Source organism: Ictalurus furcatus, chromosome 7 (assembly GCF_023375685.1).
Source record: "Ictalurus furcatus strain D&B chromosome 7, Billie_1.0, whole genome shotgun sequence".
NCBI lineage: Eukaryota > Metazoa > Chordata > Actinopteri > Siluriformes > Ictaluridae > Ictalurus > Ictalurus furcatus.
This window is the reverse complement of record NC_071261.1, coordinates 31,846,584-31,871,311: the sequence shown is the minus strand read 5'-3', so window position 1 is coordinate 31,871,311 and position 24,728 is coordinate 31,846,584. Positions and strand designations below refer to the sequence as shown.

Below are 24,728 nucleotides of genomic sequence, written 5' to 3'. Positions count from 1 at the left end.
TTATTTGTAACATTAATACACTGGCACACTGCAGTGAAAACATAAACAATACATCATGGTGAAAACAGGTGCATAGGTCACATAAGCAGTCATACATTCGTTATGAAAGAAAACAATAAGAGATATTGTTTCTTTTTAATGTAGACTGTCCTTCTACATTTTTTTATTTGAACATAATGTTTTCAGTTGAAATGAATTTGATATGCATTGAGGTTGAGAATATTTTCATTTAGATTTAATGTATATTAAAGTTATAGCAAACTAGGGGTGTGATGAAGCCTGAAGCCTGTGACTCATGCTGTGGTGATGCTCAATGGTTTGAGGCTTCTTGAGAAACATCTCGCTGAACTGCCCCCACTATTAACACTGATATTGCACATGCAGTTATAAACAAGTATAACCCTGTCCTCAGGGTCAGAGAGGGAGAAGGAGGTTAAAATGTGGTTGGCATCAGTTAGCATTCATGATTTTTTTTTTTTGGTGATGTGTGTCATCTTATGATGTCTGTATGAGGTGTGCTGTAAAGAACTGGTGTCTCATGCAAGGTGTATTCCCACCCCATGCTCAGTGTTCCTGGGATCCACCACAAAATCAACTGCCACCAGGATAAAGCATTTAATGAAGCTGAATTTAAAAGAGTATGGCATTAAGAATATTATCTCTTTGACCACAAGGTGGAGCCCATGAACAAAGGAAATCCAGTTGTTTCCACCTGACAGCAGTGATCTGGTACATGAGCTGGTACATTTTTATTAACTCTGGCTGTGATGTATAAACCTGACAGCAGTGTGACAGAATACATTGATGAACACTGTCAGTAAATCAAAGTTTGACAGTAAAACCTTGTGTTTCACTTTATAAGTAGCTTTTGATTGTCTGAATCACTGCCACTGCTGTAATGTTAATGTCCTGTGTTGTGTTTTGGACATTTTCAGTGTTATGTAAGTCCTGTACATCAGTGTACCAGTGTGTAGACACACAGAAAGAGTAATATCACTTCTGTTTGATTCCTCATTTACTCCTGAACTTTACTGCACTGACATCCTCTACTTACACTGAATAATACTGCAGGATCCAGTTTCTGCTTTTAGCAATAGAAATAAAGTACACATTGTCGTGGTTAATTTTTATTATTTCGGCTCAATACATGTTTTACTACTACAGACTTGATTGTATAAAAATACAAAACAGAAATGTTGATATTTAAAAAGGAACAGGAGTAGTTGTTCACTTGAGTTTACTTGTACTTCATGTGATACATTATTGCAACACTCCACGCATAAATCTCCTCTCCCAACTACAATTAAAGTTCACTCAGCTGAAAAGAAAAGTCAAACAAAATATAAAATACACACCTCAAGGCTGCTCTCAACACTCAGCACCAAAATGATGATCAGCAATGTTACATGAAATAGTCTGAGGTTTTAATAGCACATTTACACATTTTCATTTCAAACATAGCATGATAGATTTTATCTTTTTTTTCTTTTTGCAGAAGCACATCTCAATCCTCAAACACTCCATCAAAATATTAGCTTTTGTCATCTGTTTTTGTATTTTAAAGAATATTTTACTTGTTTATTTTTACTCAGTACTTTGCATTAGCAACGTTTGCAGGCATTAGCTAAACAAATCAAGTCAGAACAACAAAGCTGTCTGTGTTAACAGTATGAAATTAAAGCAACAAATCAGTTTTATTATAACATTCCCAAAATAACCTTAAGGAAAACAGCATTGCATCCTCTTTTAAAACATGAAGTTTGCTCACTCCTCTATGACTGCATTCTCCATTCTCCTTTCATTAGTTTCAGCTGTTAAAGACAACAACAAGGTCATTTTAATTGCAGGTTTATTCCAGGCGTTTATGGCAGAAAATCAACCGAACTGCATTTGATATCGTCCTAAACACAGTTTAAAGGGTGTTTGTTTTAATGCTTATGAAGGACAGTGAAGTGACACGTGACAGAGCTTCAGGAAAAGATGTGTTAGAAAATAAACATCATTCATTCAGTCATCTTCAGTAACTGCAAAATGTAGGTCAGAGATTCTTCATCAATTATTACAAACAATTTATTAGTGTCCTATTGCTCTATTAAATGCTACCTCTTCCTTTTAAAACCCTGTGTATTATTATTGTCATTATCTAATGCCTGCATGAATAATTATATATTTTATTAGCTACAATATATTTGTTATGTAAGTTACGATATGTTTTAAATATAAATAATGTGACAAGATGTGTATTTTCTAAAAGACTGGAATTATGTGTCATTTTTTAGATGCTTTGTCACACTGATTGAAGCGTCTGTCACGTGTAAATTCACCCTTTTTTTCTGGCAGTAATTAAAGTTAGTTTGTTCGTTATGTGAAACGTACTGAAAGAGTTCTTACCTCGAGCTCTGTAACATTTGACCAGCAGAATGATGGTCACCAGCAGATACGGAGAGGCCGTCACTACACTACTGATCAGCATGAGCACTGAGAATGGAGCTTCTACACCTGATGGACCTGACGCTGAATAAAATAATCATTATAATAACACTTTATTCATGATGAACTGTTTGTATGTTTTACTCAAACTGCAGTAGAAATAAATCCATTTACACTAGTACACACAGACACGCAACAGCATGTGAACACACTGCATATTTTACACAGACTTTCATAAACTCAGCACTATAGATTACATTATGTAAAGATACTGAGTTCAACACATTCAGTCACAGTTGTATTTAAATGAATATTGAAATGATTTCTCACCTCTGACTGAGACCCAGCTTTTGGGTGACTCTCCTCTCTCTGGGTGTTTACAGTGGTAGAAACCTTCATCTGACTTTGAGACGTTATAGATGATCATCTCTCCTGTAGTCTGATTCTGGAGAACTGATCCATCTTTATAGAAATCAGCTTGCAGGTTTGAGGGCTTTGTGTTGCGATATAAACAGTGTAGAGTCAGAGGATGTCCCTCAGTCACAGGATGGACAGGACTCTCCAGGATCACATCACCATCTAGAACACAGAAAATCACATGTACAGCAAAAAGGATTACAACATGAATATTTCTTTATATAAACAGTGACTAATTATATAAATATCCTTAGTTTATGGTGTGTAATACAATAACTAATTGATATGTATTATAGTGTAAAGCCAATACTGACTGAAAGTTACAGAGACTGCAGTTATTTGAACAAACTCTGATCAACACTACTTGATTTCAGTGTGAAACTCATTAGTGTTATTGTGTTTGTGGTGTTGAATTGGATGAAAACTCTTCAGGAGTGTAAAACTAGAGTTGTGTAGAGTCACATTACAGCCTCATTCAGTGTTTTACCTGCTCTACCGTAGCTGATTCAGCTCATGAGAGAAACTCCACCGTGCCGTTCTGTTGCTGTCTTCAGGTAATATTAAAATGACAAAACATTCAGAACTTTCAAAACATTACTGAGATAAACCAGTTCAGTGTGTCTTGTTGAACAGTTCTCCCAGTTGGAAACTCAGAGTTCTGAATATTCTGTAATGAAACATTTCCCTTTTCCTTTAACAATAAACACACTACATGAAGACTCACCATGCACTGTGATGTTGACAGGATTACTGTTTCCTCCAGATTCAGACTCACACCAGTAAACTCCAGTGTAGTATGTGGAGAGGAAGCTGATTTTACATGTAGATCCTGTAACTGATCCCCACCATGAACAATCTGACCCTCTCTCACTGTGTGTGTATCGAATCACTGTCCATCCAGTGGAGTTACTCTGGTCCTCACAGCTCAGTGAGAGAGAGTCATCAGTAAAGTGTTGAGTTCTGCTGGGATTGATGATCAGAGACAGTGGAGGAGATTCACCTTAAACCAGAACATTATAATTCACGTGTTATTATGATTGTGTTTTCATGACATAACTTACACTGAACACATTTACACCTCGTTTAATTAAACAGTGCTATTTGAAGGAGAATAATCCTCTACCAGTGCTTAGGGCTATTCAACTGCCTTAAACATTCCTCACTCAGGAGGGTGAATATAAAGATTTTTACACCAAACATTATCACAGCTGTGAGTCTCCAAATTTAAAATCAATGCTGCGTACATTTATATATTTTATTTAAGCATCTATATTCAATAATGCAACACACCAGTGATCCATAGTGGCTGTCGAAGGCTGTACTCTGTGGAAAAGTGTCGTTCTCCTCTCTCTCCTCTGCACATATAAACTCCTGTGTGATTAAGAGCAGCAGGACTGAGAGTGTAGGAGCCTCCAGATCCTCTGCTGCTGTCTGAGAGGGTCACTACTCTATACCTGATATGGCCATCCTTGTCTCTGTAGAGAATCTCTCTGTACCAGCTGAATGTCCAGTCTGTAGAGGAGTCTGTAACCTCACAGCTTAGAGTCACTGAGTCTCCTTCAGTCAGCCAGCTCTGTGGAGATACACTCAGTACTGCCTCTGGTCTCTCTGTACATACAAATAAATAAACATATAATATATATATTACAGAATCTGCACATTTACTTTATACACAACAATCCTGCCATGTCTAAAATATCATCTAAAGAGTACAGAATAGTAACAATACTAAATATTAACATAAAACTAATTACACTGAGTCATTAGACGAGGCATTAGGAATGTGTTCATTCTTCGCGTCCTCATCACTGCATGGTTTATTTTTTGATTAATAAGTAGGATCACCTGTACCCAATGGTCTATATGTCACATGTGAGTGAATCTGTCACTGAGAAACACACTCAACTGCTTTACTTTAACATCTCACCAGCCACAGATGAATACTTTGTAAAATGATATATTTCAAGATGTGTTTTAGAATAAGAAAAGAAACGAATAGTTATGTAATATATTTATTAACAATCCTTCTGATTTTAAATCTATGATGAAAGAAGTGAAAAATCCTGATGTACCTCTCACTTTATGTGCAAAAGGAGCATTAGTATGGAGTAAAGAGGATGTAAGAGCGCTGTTCACTGACCCTTACTCAGAGACTTTTATTATGAGAGCTCATGTTATTATGAAGCGGCGCAGTTCTCCAGGAAGGAAAAGCCACATTGCAACCACCAGAGCTGTGAGCGTTTGTGTATGCACTGGCACTGTAGACGAACAGCGATGGTGTTATCAACCCCAAACTAGTGCTTTGTCCGAAATCGCCTACTGTGATAGTATAGTATATACTATATTCTGAATTCGATACTATATTATGCACTATATTACTCACTATACACTCTGCCGTCTAATGTATGACTTCAGAAGGCAGGGGCGGATTTAGTGATTTGGGGGCCCTAGGCAAAATGTAGGAATGGAGCCCTCATTTCAGTGTTTTAACATCGACACTTACATTTTCAGCATATGTTATTTAACATTAATAACAATAATCAGGGTGAACTGGGACCAAAAAGTGGCCCTGGACTTTCTGGCCCAGAGCGGACCTCCACACCCGGCCTACAACACGCCACATCATAACACACCAGCTCATTGATGGTTAGACCAATTTTTAACACCAGTTACTAGAATAAATATATAACACTATACTGAAACATAAATGCTATTGAACAGATATCTAGTCATATTTGTTAAACAGGCAAACAGAAAACAGAAGAACAGTGTGACAAAGAATATGAAACAGTCAAGACAGCGTGTTAGCTAGTGAGGGGACATCATCTGGGTGCAGTGTAGGAGAGCTGCACCACTCAGCTGTACATCTCCTCAATCAGGACTAAAAATTTTTTAGCACTAACATGAATCCACATCTCATCATTTTACCCCCAAAATAGACCACTACTACTACTACTACTACTACTACTACAACAATAATAAATTTTATTTTTCTAATATTAATATTATGAAATGAATCTTGATATTAGGCCTATATTAATAAATAAGTCGATTTCACTAGATCTTTAACCAAGAGCAAACAATAAGTCACTGTATGGTACAGTAGGACAGCAGCTTATTAAAATATTTTTTCTAAATTGTGGTAATATTTATTTGAAGTAGCACTGAACATGAATCCACATCTGAATGGCACACTATCATTATGTGACATTAAACTCATGATCATGTCTGCAGAGTTCAGGGTTTCATTTGGGAGCAGGTCAAAGTGCACTGTAAGTTCCCGGATGATGCGCTCATTCAACTGAAAAAACGAAGTGTGGAATGATGGACACTTCATGCACTCAACAGTCGCAGTTTTCCTTAAACAGTAGAGTGTACCAATTCATTTTTGTAATCTGTTTGGCGATTTCGCTAAAGTTAGCGCCATCGTACTACATGCATTTGACGTAATTTGCCGTTGACCGGGAAACAGCATATACTTCCAGTTAGTACAATACTGAAAATGTGCCATTTGAGACAATACTACCCTTCTAAAATTCATACACTGGATAACAGTGTATAGTGCATAGTATAAGTGTATAGTGAATTGTATGTTATTTGGGACACATTTAAAGTGCACTTTGTTTTTTGGGGTTTTTCCAGTGTGAACACACTAATCACACTATTTATATTACAAAATGGCACAGAATAGTGCATAAGTGTGCAATTTTGGAGCACTATAGGACTACTATCCCAAACATACTACATCTGCCATGTTAGCATTGTCATGTGACCTTCGACATCATTATAAACACAAAAATCGTAAAGGAACCACCAGGTTAAAGCAACCGCACTAACGGCAAAATGCACGTCAGGAAAGTTAACTGAATCAGTAATTTAATGTGCTAAAATAACTGAGTTAACTCAGATGAAACAAGTTGACAAACTCTGCATGGTAATGCACAAACACAAGCTTCTCAGCTCCGATTCAAACCAGACATGTACACATAAATAAACAAATAAATGTAGAATATAACTATATATAATCACCTTGAGCATGTGGCACTGGTGTAAGTGAAATCAGCACTGAAACAGAGAACATGGAAAAGATTTAACGTATGATTGAAAGCAGAATATATTCGACAAACTGATCGCATCTATAAAGAACCCAATATACTACACTCTCATTTATAATTAAAGTCTAAAAAGACTAAAGTAAATGCCATGGTCTGCAAAGAGCTTACAACAAATGTATGGGCTCTCACTGTTGAAAAATATTAATCTTCAAAAGAATTTCCAAAACATTACATATACCATGGAACAATGTGAAAACCAGAAGTGGAGAAAATGGGGCACTACAGTGACGTTACCAAGAACAGGATGTCCCTCCAAAATTGATGAAAGGAGAAGAGGGAATCATGAGGGAATCATGGATAGCTCCAAATACCAATTTATTTAGCAAAAACTGCAGGCCTCTGTTGTACAGCTGAAGATGAACAAAATATTCACCTTCCAACACAACCACAATCCAAGTCAACAAAGAAATGGCTTCAGAATGGTCTTGCATTCATAAATGGTAAATGGTCTGAACTTATGTAGTGCTTTTTAACCTTTTTTGTTCTACAAAGTGTTTTACACTGTGTCTCACTCACCCATTCATACACACCAATGGCTGCAGAGCTGCCATACAAGATGCTAGCCTGCCATTGGGAGCAACTTGGGGTACAGTGTTTTGCCCAAGGACACTTCGGCATGTGGGGTCTCGTACACCACGAATCAAACCACCAACCCTACAATTAGTGGGCAACCCACTATGCAGGTGTGCACAATTAGAGTGAAGGGGAGTTCTGGGAATTGTGGTTCATGGCTACCATGTTTGAAGGCCACAGTGCAGGATGGGAAATGTAGTCACTGGTTTGCTGTGATGACAGAACCCTCCCTGGCAGTCCTGGCCCTTTGGGCAAAATGTTCACATAACCCTTTGGGTTCCAATGCAGGCATTATCCAACAAGTAGGAGGTTCCTCAAGCAGCTGAGGAGCAGACATGAGACTGAGGCTGGTTTTGCTGGGGTCATTAGGTGAGACCCAGGCTTGGGAAGTTGTGTCGTCAGCTTTAGACAAGGGATTGACTTGGTGGGCCGTCTCGTTGGCCTTTCTTGAGTGTGGAGCGACGTCCTCAGTGGAGCACAGTGGCAGCGAAACATCCTCAGTGGAGCAGGGAGGCTGAGTGTCGTTCTTCACTGACTCTGCCGGCTGAAATCAGTTGTCCGTGTCAACAGACTTGGGTGTGAACGTGTCTTAGGAGGCCGTCCCTATGACCTTGGATAGGAACGTGGCTTGGGAGGTCGCCTCGTGGACCTCAAGCAGGGACTTGACTTTATGCTGGATCTCTGGGAGGTGAGAACCTCATGGATCTCATGCTGGAGCTCTGGGGAGAAGGTCACCACGTTGACCTCCAGCTTCAGCTCTGCAGGTGAGACCACCTCATGGGTCTCAAACTGGAGCTCTGGGGAGGAGGTCATCTTGTAGTAGGTGGTGAATGACCTTGCAGGTTCATTCATGAAACTGGCCCTCCCCAAAAACTCATCCAGATTGGGGGTGTACTCTGGACTCCCAAACTCCTTTATGAATAATCTCACAAACTGAGTTACATCGTGAACATCCTTGGATTCTGTACATACCAGACATGCCACTCACTGGTGGGCTTGGCCAATGAGCCAGGACAGTATGAACCCCAGCCACTGCCTCTGGTCAGGCTTGGGGTACGCCAGGCTCAAGAAATGTAATTGGCAGTTGAAAAGAAAATACTCAGGATAGCCGTAAAATCCATTGTATGGGTCTGGGGGATCCATGGCAACCTAGTGAGGAAGCTTGATAGAATTGAGTCTCAGTAGGGTGTTTCTTATTACCTTGTCATGATGCCTCCTTCACGTTTCTGCTGCATCCATGTTATTGGCAAAGTATTCTGGCACATAATGGAGAGTGAGATGGAAACAAGTGCAGGTTAGGTAGTTTAATACAATAGTCCAAAGGATCAGGCAGAAATCAAGGTACTTAGGCAGGCAGGCAAGGGTCAATCAAACAGACAAACAGTCCAAACTAAGCAAGGCAAAGAGACAAGGTAATAAACAAGAGCAAGGTCAAAACCAGAATAAACAAAGTTGCTATCAAGGCTTGGCAACAACAGAAGCAACTGAGCATATACTTTACAAAGAGTGAATGCATAGAAGGTCCTTTTAAACTGTGGTTGTGATTGTACTGTGAATTGGATGCAGAAGTGTGTGATTAGAATGAAGGTGATTGTTGAAGTCCATGGCAGCCATGTTTGTAGGCCTCAGTGCAGGATGGGAAATGTACTCACTGGTTTGCTGTCATATGACAGTCTCCTACTTGGTCATGTCAAAATATTTCCAAAGCATTAGGACTAATGTAAACAGGATCAAATTTGCAGGGACTTCATTGCAGATTAAAGCATAATTCACCTCTACTAAGTATTCAGCTCATTGGTCCCTCACAATGCACTAATAATTGTTTAGGAAGTGTAACTGTCATGTAAATAGAGAAGGAACTCTGAACTACAGTTCCCAGCAGGCATTGCATCAGTCACATGACCACCTGCACCTGAATCACATTCCTGTTAGTTGAGCACTCATGTATATAGCCACAGTTTGCACTGCACTCTTTGTCTCCTGTTTGTCTTTCTTAGACTTTGTCTATGTTGCTGTGTTCTGTTCTTTGGTTTATGTTTAGTCTTTGTCACAGTGTTTTTCCCCAAAGTCATAGTGTCTTTTTGTATGTTGTTTAGTTATTTATTAAACTTGAAAAATCTGCACTTGCATCCATCTCAGCCACCATATCGTGACAGTAACTAATTTCAGTCAAAATATCGTGTTAATCAAGTGTGGGCAAGATCATGGTGAATGTAGTTGAGCATCAGGCAGATGGCACACACTTATTTCCAGTGGTTTCATGACAGCGGAACAGACATTGCGTCATCAGTCAAGCGTGGCCTATTTGAGAATCTGAATAGGTCAAAGATCATGCACAGTTTGGGAAGAAAAGCCATTTACTGCAGATACTTGTCTGTCCGTGATCCCAGGGGTTTTATATTAATACAATGTTTCCACTGCTGTTGCCGCATTATAAAAAACAAACAAACTCATAATTATCCATGTTTTCATACTCTACTTTATTTACACAGAAAGTGCAAAGTTGACACTATGTTTTACTGTAAGATAATAAAACAGAAAATATAGTTACCGATATGATTGTTTTGTCCGTGACCTGTAAAGGGGGTGTCTTCACCACACCTCCAGAAACCCCCATTCTACATTGCAGTACTGAAGCCCCTGGCGTTTAGTGAAAGCCTCAGGCAAACATCATGCCTCACCTCCCATCTCTACTGCACACACTTTGTCTCCAACACTCTCTACTACACACACTCTGGCTTTAATTTTCATTTAATGGTTAAATGTGAAGAAGATGGCTGATTTTGGCCAACAATAAGTTCCACTTAAGTAAGCAAGTGAAACAGCAGTGAAGTTATATTTATCCAGCATAGTTTCAAGTCAGTTATCACACATTCACACCTCCGCCTCTTCTTCACAGCTGAACTCGGGCCAGAAAAGCAAAACCACAATGACCAACAGCCTATCTCTGCTCTCAGGCCTCTAACTTAACTAACTATCTAATCAGTAAATAATAATTACTAGTTAAAAATAAACTCTGTGCATCAGTTTGGTATTATTGTGCATTAGATTTAACTTTCTGTACTGAGATGTTTCCCTGTACAGACCATAATAGTAACAAAAATGGAAATGTAGGTCATAATGCATTTTCTAAGTAAGTCTAGTTAACACTAACATGGTTTTGTTAAACCTTTCTGTTCACAGGAAACACCACCAGAGTCTCACCACAGCAGCTAAAGACATTTCAGTTATTCACAACCCTGACTTCCATTGGTGAAAGTACAAACACCATCCAGTCATTTTCTTTTAGCAGATCAAATGATCATGAGAGATTGTCACTGAGCAGCAGATGACAGCAGGACACAGAAGATCAGCTACAGATTCCAACAATACAGACTCGTTTACACTCATTAGATTATTTAAACCCTGTGTTTTAAACTTGCTCTACTTGTACTCTTACCTGCTGAACTATCATAGTTACTGAGAGTAGTTACACATCAAACTAAACCCTTCTCATAACAGATATGGATACACTGATCCACCTGAGCAGTCATGCTGAAGTACACACAATGCCCTAATCACACAATAGGCTCATCACTCAGGACATTCAGACTGCAGATGAACATCTTTATACCCCACCACTCACTCTAATGAAGACACAAAGAGAACATTTACTCACAGAGCATCACAGCGAGTGGACTGAACTCCATCCTGTCTCTCTAACGACTGACTGACTGACAGAGCAGTGGTGTGTGTTAAAGTCTCAACTTCCTGTGTTCTTACAGAGAGAGAGAGAGTGAGAGAGAGAGAAAGAGAGAGAGAGAGAGAGAGAGTTAGAGAGAGTGCTTCAACTTCTATGTAAGTACACAGTAAAATCCCTAGTGTTGAACTAACACCCAGAGTGTTTATATGAGTCCAATGGACTTTTAAAAACACTGAAGGGTGTGAATTCAACACTGTGGGTGTTAAGTCAACACTGGTGATTTTGCTGTGTAGATACAGACTTTTTTGTCCCAGTTCCTTCCTCTTTCTAGGAAAATAACTTGCTGTTTTTAATTCACACAGTCACATACAGAAGTGGCAAATAACGGGAGAGGAAGTCAACTGATTTTATCATGGATATTATACAAAGATTTTGAGATGTTCACAGTGGGGTTTGAACACATTTGGTACAAAGTACAATGAGACCTCAAAAACTACACCGTAAATGGTGTTTATACCGAAGTATGTGCAGTTCTGGGTGTGTTCAAGGGGCATGTTGTCTAATTTGAAATTACGATGTTTGTCTTGAAGACTTTGTGTTTTTCAGGAATATCGTTATTTTAGTCTTTTTTGGGTTAACTGACAGAGGCCATGTCTGCCAGAAGGTGGGCAGGGGGTCTAGATGCTGCTGTAGACCTTTTCTGGTTGACATCAGCACAAGATCATCTACGAACAGGAGGCATTTGACCTCAGTGTCTAATAGAGTAAGACAGGGTGCTGCAGACTGTTCCAGAGCCCTTGCTAGTTCATTGATGTATATATTGAATAGGATGGGACTCAAGGTACAGCCCTGCCTCACCCCACGACTCTGAGGGAGGAAATTTGTGTTTTCACCAATTTAACTGTGAATTTGTTGTTCATGTACATAGATTTGATTATGGTGTATGTTTTTCCACCAATGCCACACTGAATCAACTGGAGTAGTGGATCAGTGAATCAGTGGGTAGCACTGCTGCCTCACAGCTCCCGGGTCCCTGGTTTGATCCTGAGCTCTGTTTATTTTATATGTGGAGTTTCTGTGCATGTTTTCCCCTGTGACTGTGTGGGTTTTCTCCAGGTTTTTAAGTTTCCCCCCACCTCCTAACAGTAAATATGCTGGTAGATGAATTGGCCGTTGGTGTCCTGCAATGGATTGGGGTCTCATGCAAAGAGTATTTTAGCCCCATGATCATGTGTTCCTGGGGAAGAGTCTACATGACCCTGTAAAGCTTTTACTGAAGATTAATTTAAAATATATATATATTATTATTATACATAATTCTCCTTTGACCACAAGGTGGAGCCCACGTACTGTAAAAATCCAGCTCAGTTTCAACCTGACAGCAGTGATCTGGTACATGAGCTGGTATATTTATGAACATTGGCTGTAGTGTATGAACCATAAACACTTTAGTCTCTCTAATTCCCAAAGGAGGCTTTAAGTGCCATCACACTGGTTTTAATTCTGTACTTTCAGGAGTACCTTGAATTTTATTGATTAAAAAACAAATGGAAATATTAGACATTATGTAATTGTTAAGACAACTGGAGTGTTTTTGTTTTTTATTCAATGAATGTTAGTAATAAGATACAAATGATTTCTAATGCATGAACTAAACAACAGAAAAGGTACTGTGAGAAAACCACTTAATGTTGAGCATTAATTTTGTAAACATGCAGAAAGAAAACCTGCTGAATTATTCTTGCATATGAATAATGATAATGACGGCAATAAAAAACAAATAAATAAATAAATTGGGGGAAAAAAACCCCAAAGCTTACAAAAGCATACGCCTGACTCTCTTGATCCCTCTGCCAGGACTGGGAAGAAATGCACTTATCCACTGCAGGGTTTAACACTGAAACCTTAACCCTTCTGTTTGATTCCTCATTTACTCCTGAACTTAGAGTAGAGATCCTCTATTTACACTGTTAATACTGCAGGATCCAGTTTCTGCTTATAGCAATATAAATAAAATACACATTGTCTTGTTTAATTATATTTTTATTTTAAAATATTCAATATTAATTCATATTTTATATAAAAAATACAAAATGGCAAAAGGTATGATATTTAATAATGCACAAGAGTAGTTGTTCAGAGTTATTGTTATCATTGTATTACTTGTACTTCATATGATACAACATTGCAACCAGGTTACATAATATTGTGAATTGATAATGATGCATTTGTTTTCTTAAAATGTTCCATCTACAAATCTCCTCACATAACTACAATTAAAGTTAAAGAAAATATAAAAATACATCTCAAGGCTTGCTGTTTATCAGTAATGTTACAGGAAATCTTTTGAGGTTTTACTGTCCAGGTCACCATGTTGGTTTTAAACTAGCAGACACATTTGGTTTTTTTGCAAGTTTTCAGCAGAAACAGAGCTCAATCATCTAAATCAAAAACATTAGCGTGGCTAAAATTGTTTTTCCTTCTTTTTTTCCTTCTTATAAGACTATTTTACTTGTTTAGATTACTCGGTACTTTGTATCAGCAACATTTACAGGCTTTAGCTAAATGAATCCAGTCAAAACAAAAAGGCTGTCTGTAAAATACTGGGCTACTAACAGCATGACATTATAACAAGAAGTCAATATTATATTAAAATCCCAACATAACCTTACTGAAAATACCAACGCATCCACCAATGCATTCACTTAGACGAACGTTGCTCATTCCTCTATGACTGCATTCTCGATTCTGTCTTCAGTGTGAGCTGGTAAAGAAATTATAAAAAAGTAATTTGTTTCATTCCAGGTGTTCACGGCAGAAAAGCAACTGAATCACATTTGAACATATCCTAAACACAATGTAAAGGGTGTTTGTTTTCATGCTTATTAATGACAGTAAAATGAAAAGTGACGAGGCTTGGGGCAAATGTGAGGACAATTAGTAAGGGTTTCCACCTGTGCATAATCACTCCTGTTTTATATAACCCATGCCCTTACTTCCTTGCATGTTTTGCTTCCAGTGTGTGCGTGTGCATGCATGTAGTGACACAGAGCAGGAGCACGAGAAGCTGAAGCAGCAAATATTCATGTTGCAGGTTTACTTGATTCTGAGTTTGGCCGCAGACTCTCCTCCGCCTGCAGAAAAACCAGCAGAAACTCTTGTCTCAGGTGGTGTCTGGTCATGCTGCCACTGGATAAACCCTTAGACACATCTTCAGACACATGCTCAAATAGACAGGCTGGTAGAATGTTTTAATAAAACCCTGAAAATCATGATTTGTAAGTTTGTGCATGAAGACAATTGGAATTGGAATAAAAGGTTGGGGAGGTAATTCAGGTCTCCACTGGATTCTCCCCATTTGAACTTTTATATGACCAAAAGTCTCAGGGGACATTGGATGTAGTAAGAGAATGCTGGTAAGATGGTCCCACCCCTAGTAAAAATGAGGTTCAGTATATCCTGGATCTGAGAGCAAAGCACACTGGCTCACTTGTCTAGGAAAAGTTTTCTCCAGACCCAGGAAAGGTAGCAACAGCTTTACAATAAGTGCTACTTAGGAAATTTGCACCAGGAGATTAAGTCGTAATATTGCTCACTTTTACTCGACAGTGGATTTAACCAAGGCCTATTGGCAGATTTGTTTTCACCACAGTCTAAGGAAAAAACAACTTTCTCTACACTGTTTGTCTTTCACCAATTTGTGACCCTTCCGTTTTGGCATTTTGGGGGCAGCAGACTCATTCCATCTATTGATGAACAAAATTCTTTGTCCGCATAGTGCATATGCCGCCACCTACTTAGATCATATCATATTTTATAGTATTGATGCGGCGACATATGCAACATGTGTAGGCCGTCCTGAAGTTCATGAGATGGGCCGTGCTGCCAGCGACCCTGGCAAAGTGTGCAATTGAACTGGTGGAGGTATGGAATCTGGGTTTCCACTTGGGGTATGGGTAAGTACGTCCCCAAACTGACAAAACAGCAGAATTTTGGCTTGTCCATGCCCCATTCTAAAAAGTAGGTAAGACAGTACCTGGGTCTGATGGGGTACTAGCGCAGAATTGTACAAGATTTTTCAGACCTTGTCAGTCCACTGACAGATCTCACTAAAAGGGAGAGCCAGACCCAGTCCAGTGGACGAAGCAGTGTCAGTGGGCTTTTGTGAAAGCAAAGGCCCATACTTCATTCCCCTGACTTCTCTCACTCTTTTGTGTTGCATACAGATGCATCAGACAGAGGGCTGGGGGCCGTTTTTGTCCTAGGTAGCAGAGGTGGAGGATCGTCCTGTGCTGTACATATGCCGAAAGCTCTGAGTCAGGGAGTCTAAGCAAAGCACCACTGAGAAGTAGTGGTTGGTGATCCAGTGGGCATGTCTGGCAGACATCTCATCATGTATGGCAGCTCAGCAGCTGAAAGCTGCTGTTAATAATTTCTGTCCACACAGGCCACTCAGGTGCTTGCTTGGTCGCTTGACATTTTGAGAGTGGACTACTGTAATTCCATCTTGGCAAGTCTGCCACTGAAGGCCATGCAACCTCTGCAACTGATCCAGAATGCAGCTGCACAATCTGTTTTCAACCTTCGTAAGTTCTCTGACGTAACTCCATTGCTATGCTCCCTCCACTGGCTTCCTGTAGTTGCCCACATCAATGCCAGCACCATATTTCCCTGCAGTTCTTGTCTGGTTTCACACTGAAGCTAAGAAGGGTTGAGCTTGGCCAGTACCTGGTTGGGAGACCTCCAGGGGACAACTAAGGTTGCTGCTGGAAGTGGTATTAGTGAGGCCAGCAGGGGGCGCTCACCCTGTGGTCTGTGTGGGGCCTAATGCCTCAGCATAGTGATGGGGACACTATACTGTAAAAACAGCACTGTCTTTTGGATGAGATGTTAAACCGAGATCCTGACTCTCTGTGTGATCATTAAAAATCCCTGGACACTTATCATAAAAGAGTACGGGTATACTCTGGTGTCCTGGTGAAATTCCCCCATTGGCCCTATTGGTCCCGTACTAATCCCCATCTCTGAATTGGCTACATCACTCTCTCTTCTCTACTAATAGCTAATGTGTGGTGGGTGTTCTGGCACACTATGGCTGCCATCGCATCATCCAGGTGGATGCAACACACTAGTGGTGCTTGAGGAGATTCCCCCCCCCACTATGGAAAATGCTTTGTGTCTAGAAAAGCGCTATATAGATGTAACTAACTAACTAATCACATTTAAAACACTGATGCTTGCCTATAAAGCCAAAAAAGGACCAGCACTCACCTACCTTAAAGCACTTCTCACACCCCACACTGCACCCCGCTCCCTCTTATTGTCCATCACTGCTTCACTACTCTACTGGTCCCACCATCTCTCATGGTACAAGGAAGGCATGCATCAAGACTCTTGTCTGTTATGGAAGCTAGGTGATGGAATGAACTTCCCTCAAATATCTGAACAGCCGAATCACTGGCATTCTTCAGATGATAAACACCTTCCTGAAGTACTTAAAAGTGTCTGTGTGTTTTTCTTAGTATATTACCTCCCTACCATCAGCTTTTAGACTGATTGTATTCTTAGTCTGTGACATAGTGAACCAATATCAGAACATTCTGTTAGTCTCTCTGGATTAGGGCATCTGCCAAACATCACAAATGTAAATGTAACCATAAGTGTGTTGTCCTCACTCTCTGATACTATATAGTAGGATGCCCTTTCACCCTCTGTTTGGAACATGCACTCCTGCAGTGGTTCGACCACAAGAAGGATGCTAACGCATGCATCACATGTTGGTATCTCTCCTTGCAGCCCTTTAAGTTCATTGTGGTCCAGGGCCACAGAGATGGTTGTGTTGAATTTCTTCTCCCTTTTGGGGTTGGGGCGGGAGTCTGTTGTAGGCCAGACAGCTCCTCAGCCGGCGTTGAGTGGTGGGGGTATGTGGCAGGCAGGGTGTCGTTTTAACGAAGACTGTAACAGGGAGTTTAGGGGGGCAAGGTTGAGGGCAATCAGTGAGGGGTTTCACCTGTGCATAATCATTACTATTTTATCCAACCCATGCCATTTCTTAATTGCATGTGTTCCTTTGGGTGTGTGCATGTGTGTGTGCGTGTTGTTATGATGCACAAGAAGCCGAAGCAGCAAATATTTAAGTTTTTTGGGTCTGCATACCTGGATCTCATCAGACTTTCTTTAAGTCTTACTGTAAATACATTTTTAGAACAAAACAAAATGTGTATTTTTGGCTTTTTCATGATAATATTGAGTCAAATGATTTTCACTTGTCCTAAGGTGAAAATGCTTCTCCTGCACTAATCAAAGTTAATATACTTGTTATGTGAAATGTAGAGCCATATTGAAGGAATTCTTACCTTGAGCTCTGTAACATTTGACCAGCAGAATGATGGTCATCAGCAGAAACAGAAAGCCCGTCACTATGCTACAGATCAGCATGAACACTGAGAATGAACGTGATCGACCTGATGTAGATTAAAGTAATAATTATAACTAATAAATAATAAAGTTTTATTCATGGCAAATTTTTTGTAAGTTTTACCTCAAACTACATTTCCCTTTTCCTTTAACAATAAACACACTACATGAAGACTCACCATGCACTGTGATGTTGACAGGATTACTGTTTTCTCCAGATTCAGACTCACACCAGTAAACTCCAGTGTCGGATGTGGAGAGGGAGCTGATATTACATGTAGATCCTGTAACTGATCCCAACTGTGTACAAACTGACACCCCAAGTTTCTGTGTGTATCGTCTCATTGTCAATCCAGTAGAGTTACTCTGGCCCTCACAGTTCAGTGAGAGAGAGTCATCAGTAAAGTGTTGAGTTCTGTTGGGATTGATGATCAGAGAGACTGGAGGAGATTCACCTTAAACACAGAACATTATAATTCACGTGTATTATTATGATTGTGTTTTCATGACATAACTTACACTGAGCACATTTACACCTCGTTTAATTAAACAGTGCTATTTGAATGAGAATAATCCTCTACCCGTGCTTAGGGATATTCAACTGCCTCATTCATGCCTCACCCAGGAGGGTGAATATAAAGATTTTTTACACCAAACATTAGTACAGCTTTATTTACACATCTATACACATCTATATGTACCAGTGATCCATAGTGTCTGTAGGTTGCTGTAATGTGTGTAAAAGGCTCGTTCTCCTCTCCCTCCTCTGCACACATAAACTCCAGTGTGATTAACAGCAGCAGGGCTGAGAGTGTAGAAACCTCCAGATCCTCTGCTGCTGTCTGAGAGGAGCACCGCTCTATAGATGATACGGCCATCATTGTCTCTGTATGGAACATCTCTGTACCAGCTGAATTTCCAGTCTGTAGAGGAGTCTGTAACCTCACAGTTTAGAGTCACTGAGTTGCCTTCAGTCAGCCAGCTCTGTGGAGATATACTCAGTACTGGCTGTGGTGTCTCTGTTACACAGGAAATACACAATTATAAATCTGTACATTTACGCAATCACAATCTTGCCATGATTGTCAGACCAAATAAGGAGTAAGGAACCATTACAAATACTAAATATGGCTATAAAACTAATTACACTAAGTCCTTACAAGAGTTTAACTACATGTGTCAATTACACAACCTGCAATAAAGTCATATTTACAACTAAATATACTAAGTTCACAAAAAATCTTAATTATTAAAAATGAATATGATTCAACAGATCTCAGAGCCGTAAGAATTTGTGAAACATAATTAAAATTAAAAATCACAATTAAGATTAGAAATATATACAGTATCTCACAAAAGTGAGTACACCCCTCACATTTTTGTAAATATTTGATTATATCTTTTCATGTGACGACACTGAAGAAATGACACTTTGCTACAATGTAAAGTAGTGAGTGTACAGCTTGTGTAACAGTGTAAATTTGCCGTCCCCTCAAAATAACTCAACACATAGCCATTAATGTCTAAACTGCTGGCAACAAAAGTAAGTACACCCCTAAGTGAAAATGTCCAAATTGGGCCCAATTAGCCATTTTCCCTCCCCGGTGTCATGTGACTTGTTAGTGTTACAAGGTCTCAGGTGTGAATGGGGAGCAGGTGTGTTAAATTTGGTGTCATCGCTCTCACACTCCCTCATACTGGTCATTGGAAGTTCAACATGGCACCTCATGGCAAAGAACTCTCTGAGGATCTGAAAAAAAGAATTGTTGCTCTACATAAAGATGGCCTAGGCTATGAGAAGATTGCCAAGACCCTGACACTGAGCTGCAGCATGGTGGCCAAGACCCTACAACGCATGTTATTGGACTGGGGAAGAAACCAGAGTACCTGCAGGGAACCCCCAAAGAACTGTCAGAACAAGCAAACTCTGCGCACACAGGGTGGAGGCAGGGAATCGAACCCCCAACCCTGGAGGTGCAAGGCAAACGGCATTTCTAAAATGCCTCAGTGTTGAACAGTAAACTGTTCCTCAGTGGTGGAATGAACTTTATTTATTTATTTTTTACCAAGCAGTGTAATTATTTGATTAAAATAGCCTTTTTCAGATTTAATATGGAGCATAGTGATATCCACTGTAGTGGAATCAGAAAAAGCATAAGAGTTCTCTTTGAAGTGTGACAATGGCAGCAGTAGACTTGGCTCAAAATGACATTTAAAAAAAAAATCAGAAACACGTTTCACATAGTCTTCTCTTTTCTTGAGAATAGCGCCGGCCTTCCCACTTCAGACAAAAAAAAAGGCTCCTGGGTTTTTTAGGCAAAAAAAGAAGAAGCAAGTGCAACAGTCAAACTCTCCAGAATGACTGTGTCAGATTCTTCAAGATGCTCAGTAAAACTTACCAGATAATTTTTAAAACTGCTCAAATTGTACCTGGGACTACTTTTGAAGTTTATTTTATTACTGATTACTGCATGCTGTAGTATATTTTTTTTAAGTAGAAAGATTTAATGAAATTATTTTGAAGTCATATTTACTTTACAGCATTTCTTGCATGTGCCTAAGAATTTTGCACAGTACTGTACCTCTCACTGTAATCCTAACTGTCACCATCTTGGTTTTGCGGCCCGGCCCGGGACTGGGCGGAGCGTCTGGTAAGTACTGGGTCCTCCTCCCTTCTTGATGTCACGCAGTTTGCGGAACTTTTTCTTGAGGAGTTCCCTCAGCCAGGGCATCTTCGTGGCCTGGATTTACTGGGGGGTGAGTCAATGGGATGCCCCAGGCTGTCCCGCCATTCCACCTGAATTATGAGTGGGTGGACAGGGTAGAATCTGCAGCGCCGCAGCTCCCGCCTGAGGTCAACGAGGCGACCTCGGGGCCCCAGCCTGAGGTCAACGTGGAAACCTTGGGGTCCCAGCCCGAGGTCAACGAGGCGACCTCAGGGTCCCAGCCCGAAGTAAATGAAATGATCTCCCAAGTCAGGTTCAGGTTCCGGGTCGTAGAGGAGGCCGAGGAGGCTGTCCTGCTGTCCTGCCCGCCGAGCAGGCTGTCCCACTGTCCTGCCCTGCCGAGGAATATGTCCCGCTGTCCTGCCCCGCCGAAGAAGCTGTCCCGCTGTCCTGTCCCGCCGAGGATGTCGCCCTGATTTCCGATCCAACAGAGGACGTCTCTCCGCGTTCCAGCCCCACAGTGGACGTAGCCCCGCATTCCCGCCCTGCGTTCCAGCCCCACTGGGGATGTCGTTCTGGGCTCCAGCCCCGCTGAGGACGTCGCCCCGAACTCCAGCCCGGCTGGGGGCGGTGCTCCGCCTGTCTGCTGCCCAGCAGAGGCCGCTCTGTTTCCTGCTCAGCAGAGGCCGCTCTGAGTGTTCTTTGGAGGGGGCTTCTGTCACGATCTTGCCGGCAGATGGTGCTGCGGCGGCGATGTGCACAGAGAGCCGGAGGAGTGCGCGTGTGCACGAACCAGAGCGAGCACATGCTCACGGGTTACGTATGAACTATGGAGACTTTGTTTACAATGGACATGTGCATTTGTTTCTGTTCTGTTTCCTCCTTGTTTAGTCATTGGTTGTTTGTAGAGGGTGTGTATTAATTGTTACCAGCTGTCAGCGTTTTAGGTAAATGGCATTTGTTATTTAAACCCCTCATGTTGCGGCGCACATGGCGCAGTATTAAATGTGTAATGGTGCCACACGGTAGTGTTTCCATGTCCTGTTCTAGTTTTGTGTTTCATGCCTCAGTTCTACTTAAATGTGTAATTCATGCTTCAGTTCTATTTAAATGATAAACAGGCCTAACTACGTTTAAGTAGGTTATGCATGTGTTAGCCACATTCATGCTAAGCGGTCTTGCTCTCGTGTCCTGTTTTGGTTTCATGCTTTGAATCTCGCTTCGTGCTTCGGACCGCGTATCTCTGCTCATGTTTATTGACCTTGTGTTTGTAATAAAGACTTTGATCTGCACTTGCTTCCGCTATAGTCTCGTTACGTAACACTGACTGAATCACTGAGATCTGTTTAGCAGCCTGTGTCTTCTCATGGTTGGTATAATAGACATGAAAGACAATGTATTTGCTTTTTTTTTTTTATGTAATGTGCTATTTCCATGCAACCAGAATACAAAACAACAATAATAATAAAAAAAACAATATTTCAAATAATGTATCTGCTTTTATTTTGAGGGTCAAAACCTTAAGTCTAAGTGTTTTAAAATTACTGACTTCTCAGATAAAACCTTATAATTCCTTAGAAGGGTTTCATATCAGCTTCTGATCTTGCAGAGGCAAGACACAGTGAGATTTTGCTGTGTACTAATAATCTCACCGACTCACCACAATTTTACTGTAAGAGTAAAACTGTAAAAATCCAGACGTTGCCACAGACTCACCTGATACAGTCAGTGTCACAGCACCACTGATCTCTGAGCTCTGAGAGTCACTCCTCTGTCCTCTGCAGGTGTAGTCACCACTGTCAGATTGTATAACACAACTGATACTGACCTCCTGCATTGTGCGGTCTGCACTGAATCTATCTCCACTTGTATAAAGTTTGGCTTTATTCTTCTCCCAACTGTAAGTCCACTCAGAGCTTCCTCCTCCCTGTGCGTCACATCTGAGAGTAACTTTCTCACAAGTGAACACATGTTTATAAGGTTTTATGGACACCACAGCTTTAGGAATCCCTATATTAAAAACAAAAATAATCTATTGTTAATCAAGTACATAAAGAAATTCCCAAAGAGGTGCAAAAAGCTATTTAAAACAAAACTATGAAAAATTTAACGGGAAGTAAACATATAATTTGAAATACTGCTTTGATGTAAACTTACAGAACCACTGTGAACCAGAAATAAAATGACTTATTAATTTCTGTAGTATAAATTTGTTAGTTTTTCTTTTATAACTTTATATATTTTAAGTGAATTGTTTTCAAAAAGGGAATCGAAAATCAAGAGCCATGTGTGAGTGAATTCACAAAAAAAGCATAAAGTGAAACTGAATATGAGACCGAAAATAACTAAGATAAAGTAACCTCCTTTTTATGGCTAGAAATTTGCTAACACAAAATAAATTAAAATGCAAATGGACAAACTCTACATGGTAATGTACAAACACAACCAATTCCAATTCCAATCAAATTAATTAATTTATTAATTGTTTGTTTACTTCCTTAATTAATTAATTAAAAGTAACTTCCTTTCTTTACAACCACAAACATTCTATTGATTAAACAATCTAAAAATTGGCTTGGTAATGTACAGAAACAACCTCCTCAAATCCAGTACAACTCAGACATGTACTCATGAACAAATAAAGAAAGAAATGTAAAATACAACTGTATATTATTACCTTGAGCAGGTGTCACTGGTACAAGTGAAATCAGCACTAAAAAAAGAACAGAAACAGAGAACATGATATACTGACACATGAAAAAGATGCAGTGTATGATTAAAAACAGCACATTTTCGACACACTGAACTCATATGAAAGAAATACAGTGTGTGTATCAAACATGTATCAGCAGATATTATTCCTGATATATGGACTCAGTGGACACATTAATCCAAACAGCAGGACATAAAACCAATGGACTGTTTCACTGTAACACTCAGTACATATCCTAATCATAGACTAATCTCATCATTCAGGACTTTAAAGTGCTGTTAAAATTCTGTTTGAGATTCACGCAGAGGAGAAAAGTAAAGCCTGGAGTTTGTAGCATGAGCCTGGACTCAGGTTCCTGTCTGTGTGGAATTTCCCATGTTCTGCCTGTAAGAGAACGACAGCTGAGAATGTTGACAAAAAAGACTAATTGGGCCTACAATAAAGTGACAAATGTGTTGAAAGTGCGACCTTTAGTGTTAGTGTAATTCCTTGGGCATGCCTCCTTTTCTGTCACTGGTTACCATGGTTATTATGGTTATTACGCTGATGAAAGCCGTTAGCCAGAAATGAGCATTAATGCAGATATTTCCCCTGCAGCATGCTTGTAGCTGGTGTTTCATTTGTTATTGTTTTAAAATATCTTGATATCTCAAAACACTTTTTTTTCCAACACTCTCTACTGCACTCACTTTGTCTCCAACACTCTCTACTGCACTCACTTTGTCTCCAACACTCTCTACTGCACTCACTTTGTCTCCAACACTTTAATATACCTTGTCAGGGTCATGTGGACTCTACCCCAGGAACACATGATCATGGGGCTGAAATAGTCTTTTCATGAGACCCCAATCCATTGCAGGACACCAACAGCCAATTAATCTACCAGCATATTTACTGTTAGGAGGTGGGAGGAAACTTTAAAACCTGGAGAAAACCCACTCAATCACAGGGGAAAACATGCACAGAAACTCCACATATAAAATAAACAGAGCTCAGGATCAAACCAGGGACCCGGGAGCTGTGAGGCAGCAGTGCTACCCACTGCACCACCATGCCACCCCTGGCACAAATTTATTGTATAACTGTGTTACTCCATTCATATGATGAAGCTCATCGTCTTTCAATAAAGGTGGTCAATAGGACTGTAGTATAACAGAGTATAAAGTGTTTACAATTAGTGTGTTGCTGCATGTGTGTTGCTTGGCAAGCATTCTGTTAAACATAGTTAAAGAACTATATTGCTTGGTGGAAGAATGATTACTTGTTAACAATAAATTATTGATTTTTTTGTTGTTGTTGTTGCTGTGTGTTTATTTTATGAAACCTTACCAGGTATGTAACCGTTTTACTGTGAAAAAATATGCAAGGAGAAAAAAAATTATCTGCGGAGTGATTTGTCTTCGATTTTGAGGCTAATTACACTGGATTCACATTTTATGATATATTTTGTCATATAAACAGTAGCCGTCTATTTTTAGTACAAACAACAACAACAACAAGCCAGTGTCCATCCTAGAGTTGTGGCTAACTCCCCTGTAGAAGCTATATTTACCTCTGAGTGTCACGTCTCAAAGTTGATGCAGAAGCATTCGCAGATATTCAACGTTTTATTTAAACAAACAAACAAACAAACAAACAAACAAACAAACAAACAAACAAACAAACAAAGACAACTTGGCAAAATACTGTGGCAAAAACCAAACATGGAAGCATGG

The 24,728-nt window shown here is 40.0% G+C and overlaps 2 protein-coding genes across 4 annotated transcripts; both read right to left on the bottom strand.

Annotated features, from left to right (window-relative positions):
• Positions 1-1,115: 1,115 nt before the first annotated feature.
• Positions 1,116-11,220, bottom strand: LOC128610495 (low affinity immunoglobulin gamma Fc region receptor II-like). 3 transcript variants are annotated; one of them, XM_053629847.1, is made up of 7 exons: positions 11,194-11,220; positions 6,877-6,912; positions 4,138-4,455; positions 3,572-3,847; positions 2,761-3,009; positions 2,392-2,514; positions 1,116-1,811 (listed from the first exon to the last, which is right to left on the bottom strand). In XM_053629847.1, exons 1-7 carry the CDS (start codon positions 11,198-11,200, stop codon positions 1,765-1,767), a joined length of 1,056 nt encoding a protein of 351 aa, XP_053485822.1. In that variant the 5' UTR covers positions 11,201-11,220; the 3' UTR covers positions 1,116-1,764. The 3 variants fall into 3 exon arrangements, with proteins under 3 accessions (XP_053485822.1, XP_053485820.1, XP_053485821.1); XM_053629845.1 differs by lacking the exon at positions 1,116-1,811 and having other exon boundaries at positions 1,919-2,514; XM_053629846.1 differs by lacking the exon at positions 1,116-1,811 and having other exon boundaries at positions 1,919-2,508.
• A 6,534-nt stretch (positions 11,221-17,754) lies between these two features.
• LOC128610747 (Fc receptor-like protein 5) lies at positions 17,755-22,831 on the bottom strand. Its single transcript, XM_053630165.1, has 3 exons — positions 22,017-22,831; positions 18,336-18,653; positions 17,755-18,089 (listed from the first exon to the last, which is right to left on the bottom strand). The coding sequence occupies exons 1-3, from the start codon at positions 22,135-22,137 to the stop codon at positions 17,755-17,757; spliced, it is 774 nt and encodes a 257-aa protein (XP_053486140.1). The 5' UTR covers positions 22,138-22,831.
• Between the last annotated feature and the right edge of the window lie 1,897 nt (positions 22,832-24,728).

Excerpts from the sequence above, each read along its gene's own strand:
- LOC128610495 (XM_053629845.1), bottom strand. Across the intron at positions 3,010-3,571 it reads TGTCAACATCACAGTGCATG|ATGGTGATGTGATCCTGGAG; the intron begins GTGAGTCTTCAT and ends TCTGTGTTCTAG. Across the intron at positions 2,515-2,760 it reads AAGCTGGGTCTCAGTCAGAG|CGTCAGGTCCATCAGGTGTA; the intron begins GTGAGAAATCAT and ends TATTTTATTCAG.
- LOC128610747 (XM_053630165.1), bottom strand. The coding sequence starts at position 22,137 with ATGCAGGAGGTCAGTATCAGTTGTGTTATACAATCTGACAGTGGTGAC. Across the intron at positions 18,654-22,016 it reads TGTGACACTGACTGTATCAG|AGACACCACAGCCAGTACTG; the intron begins GTGAGTCTGTGG and ends CCTGTGTAACAG. Across the intron at positions 18,090-18,335 it reads ACAGACACTATGGATCACTG|GTGAATCTCCTCCAGTCTCT; the intron begins GTACATATAGAT and ends TCTGTGTTTAAG.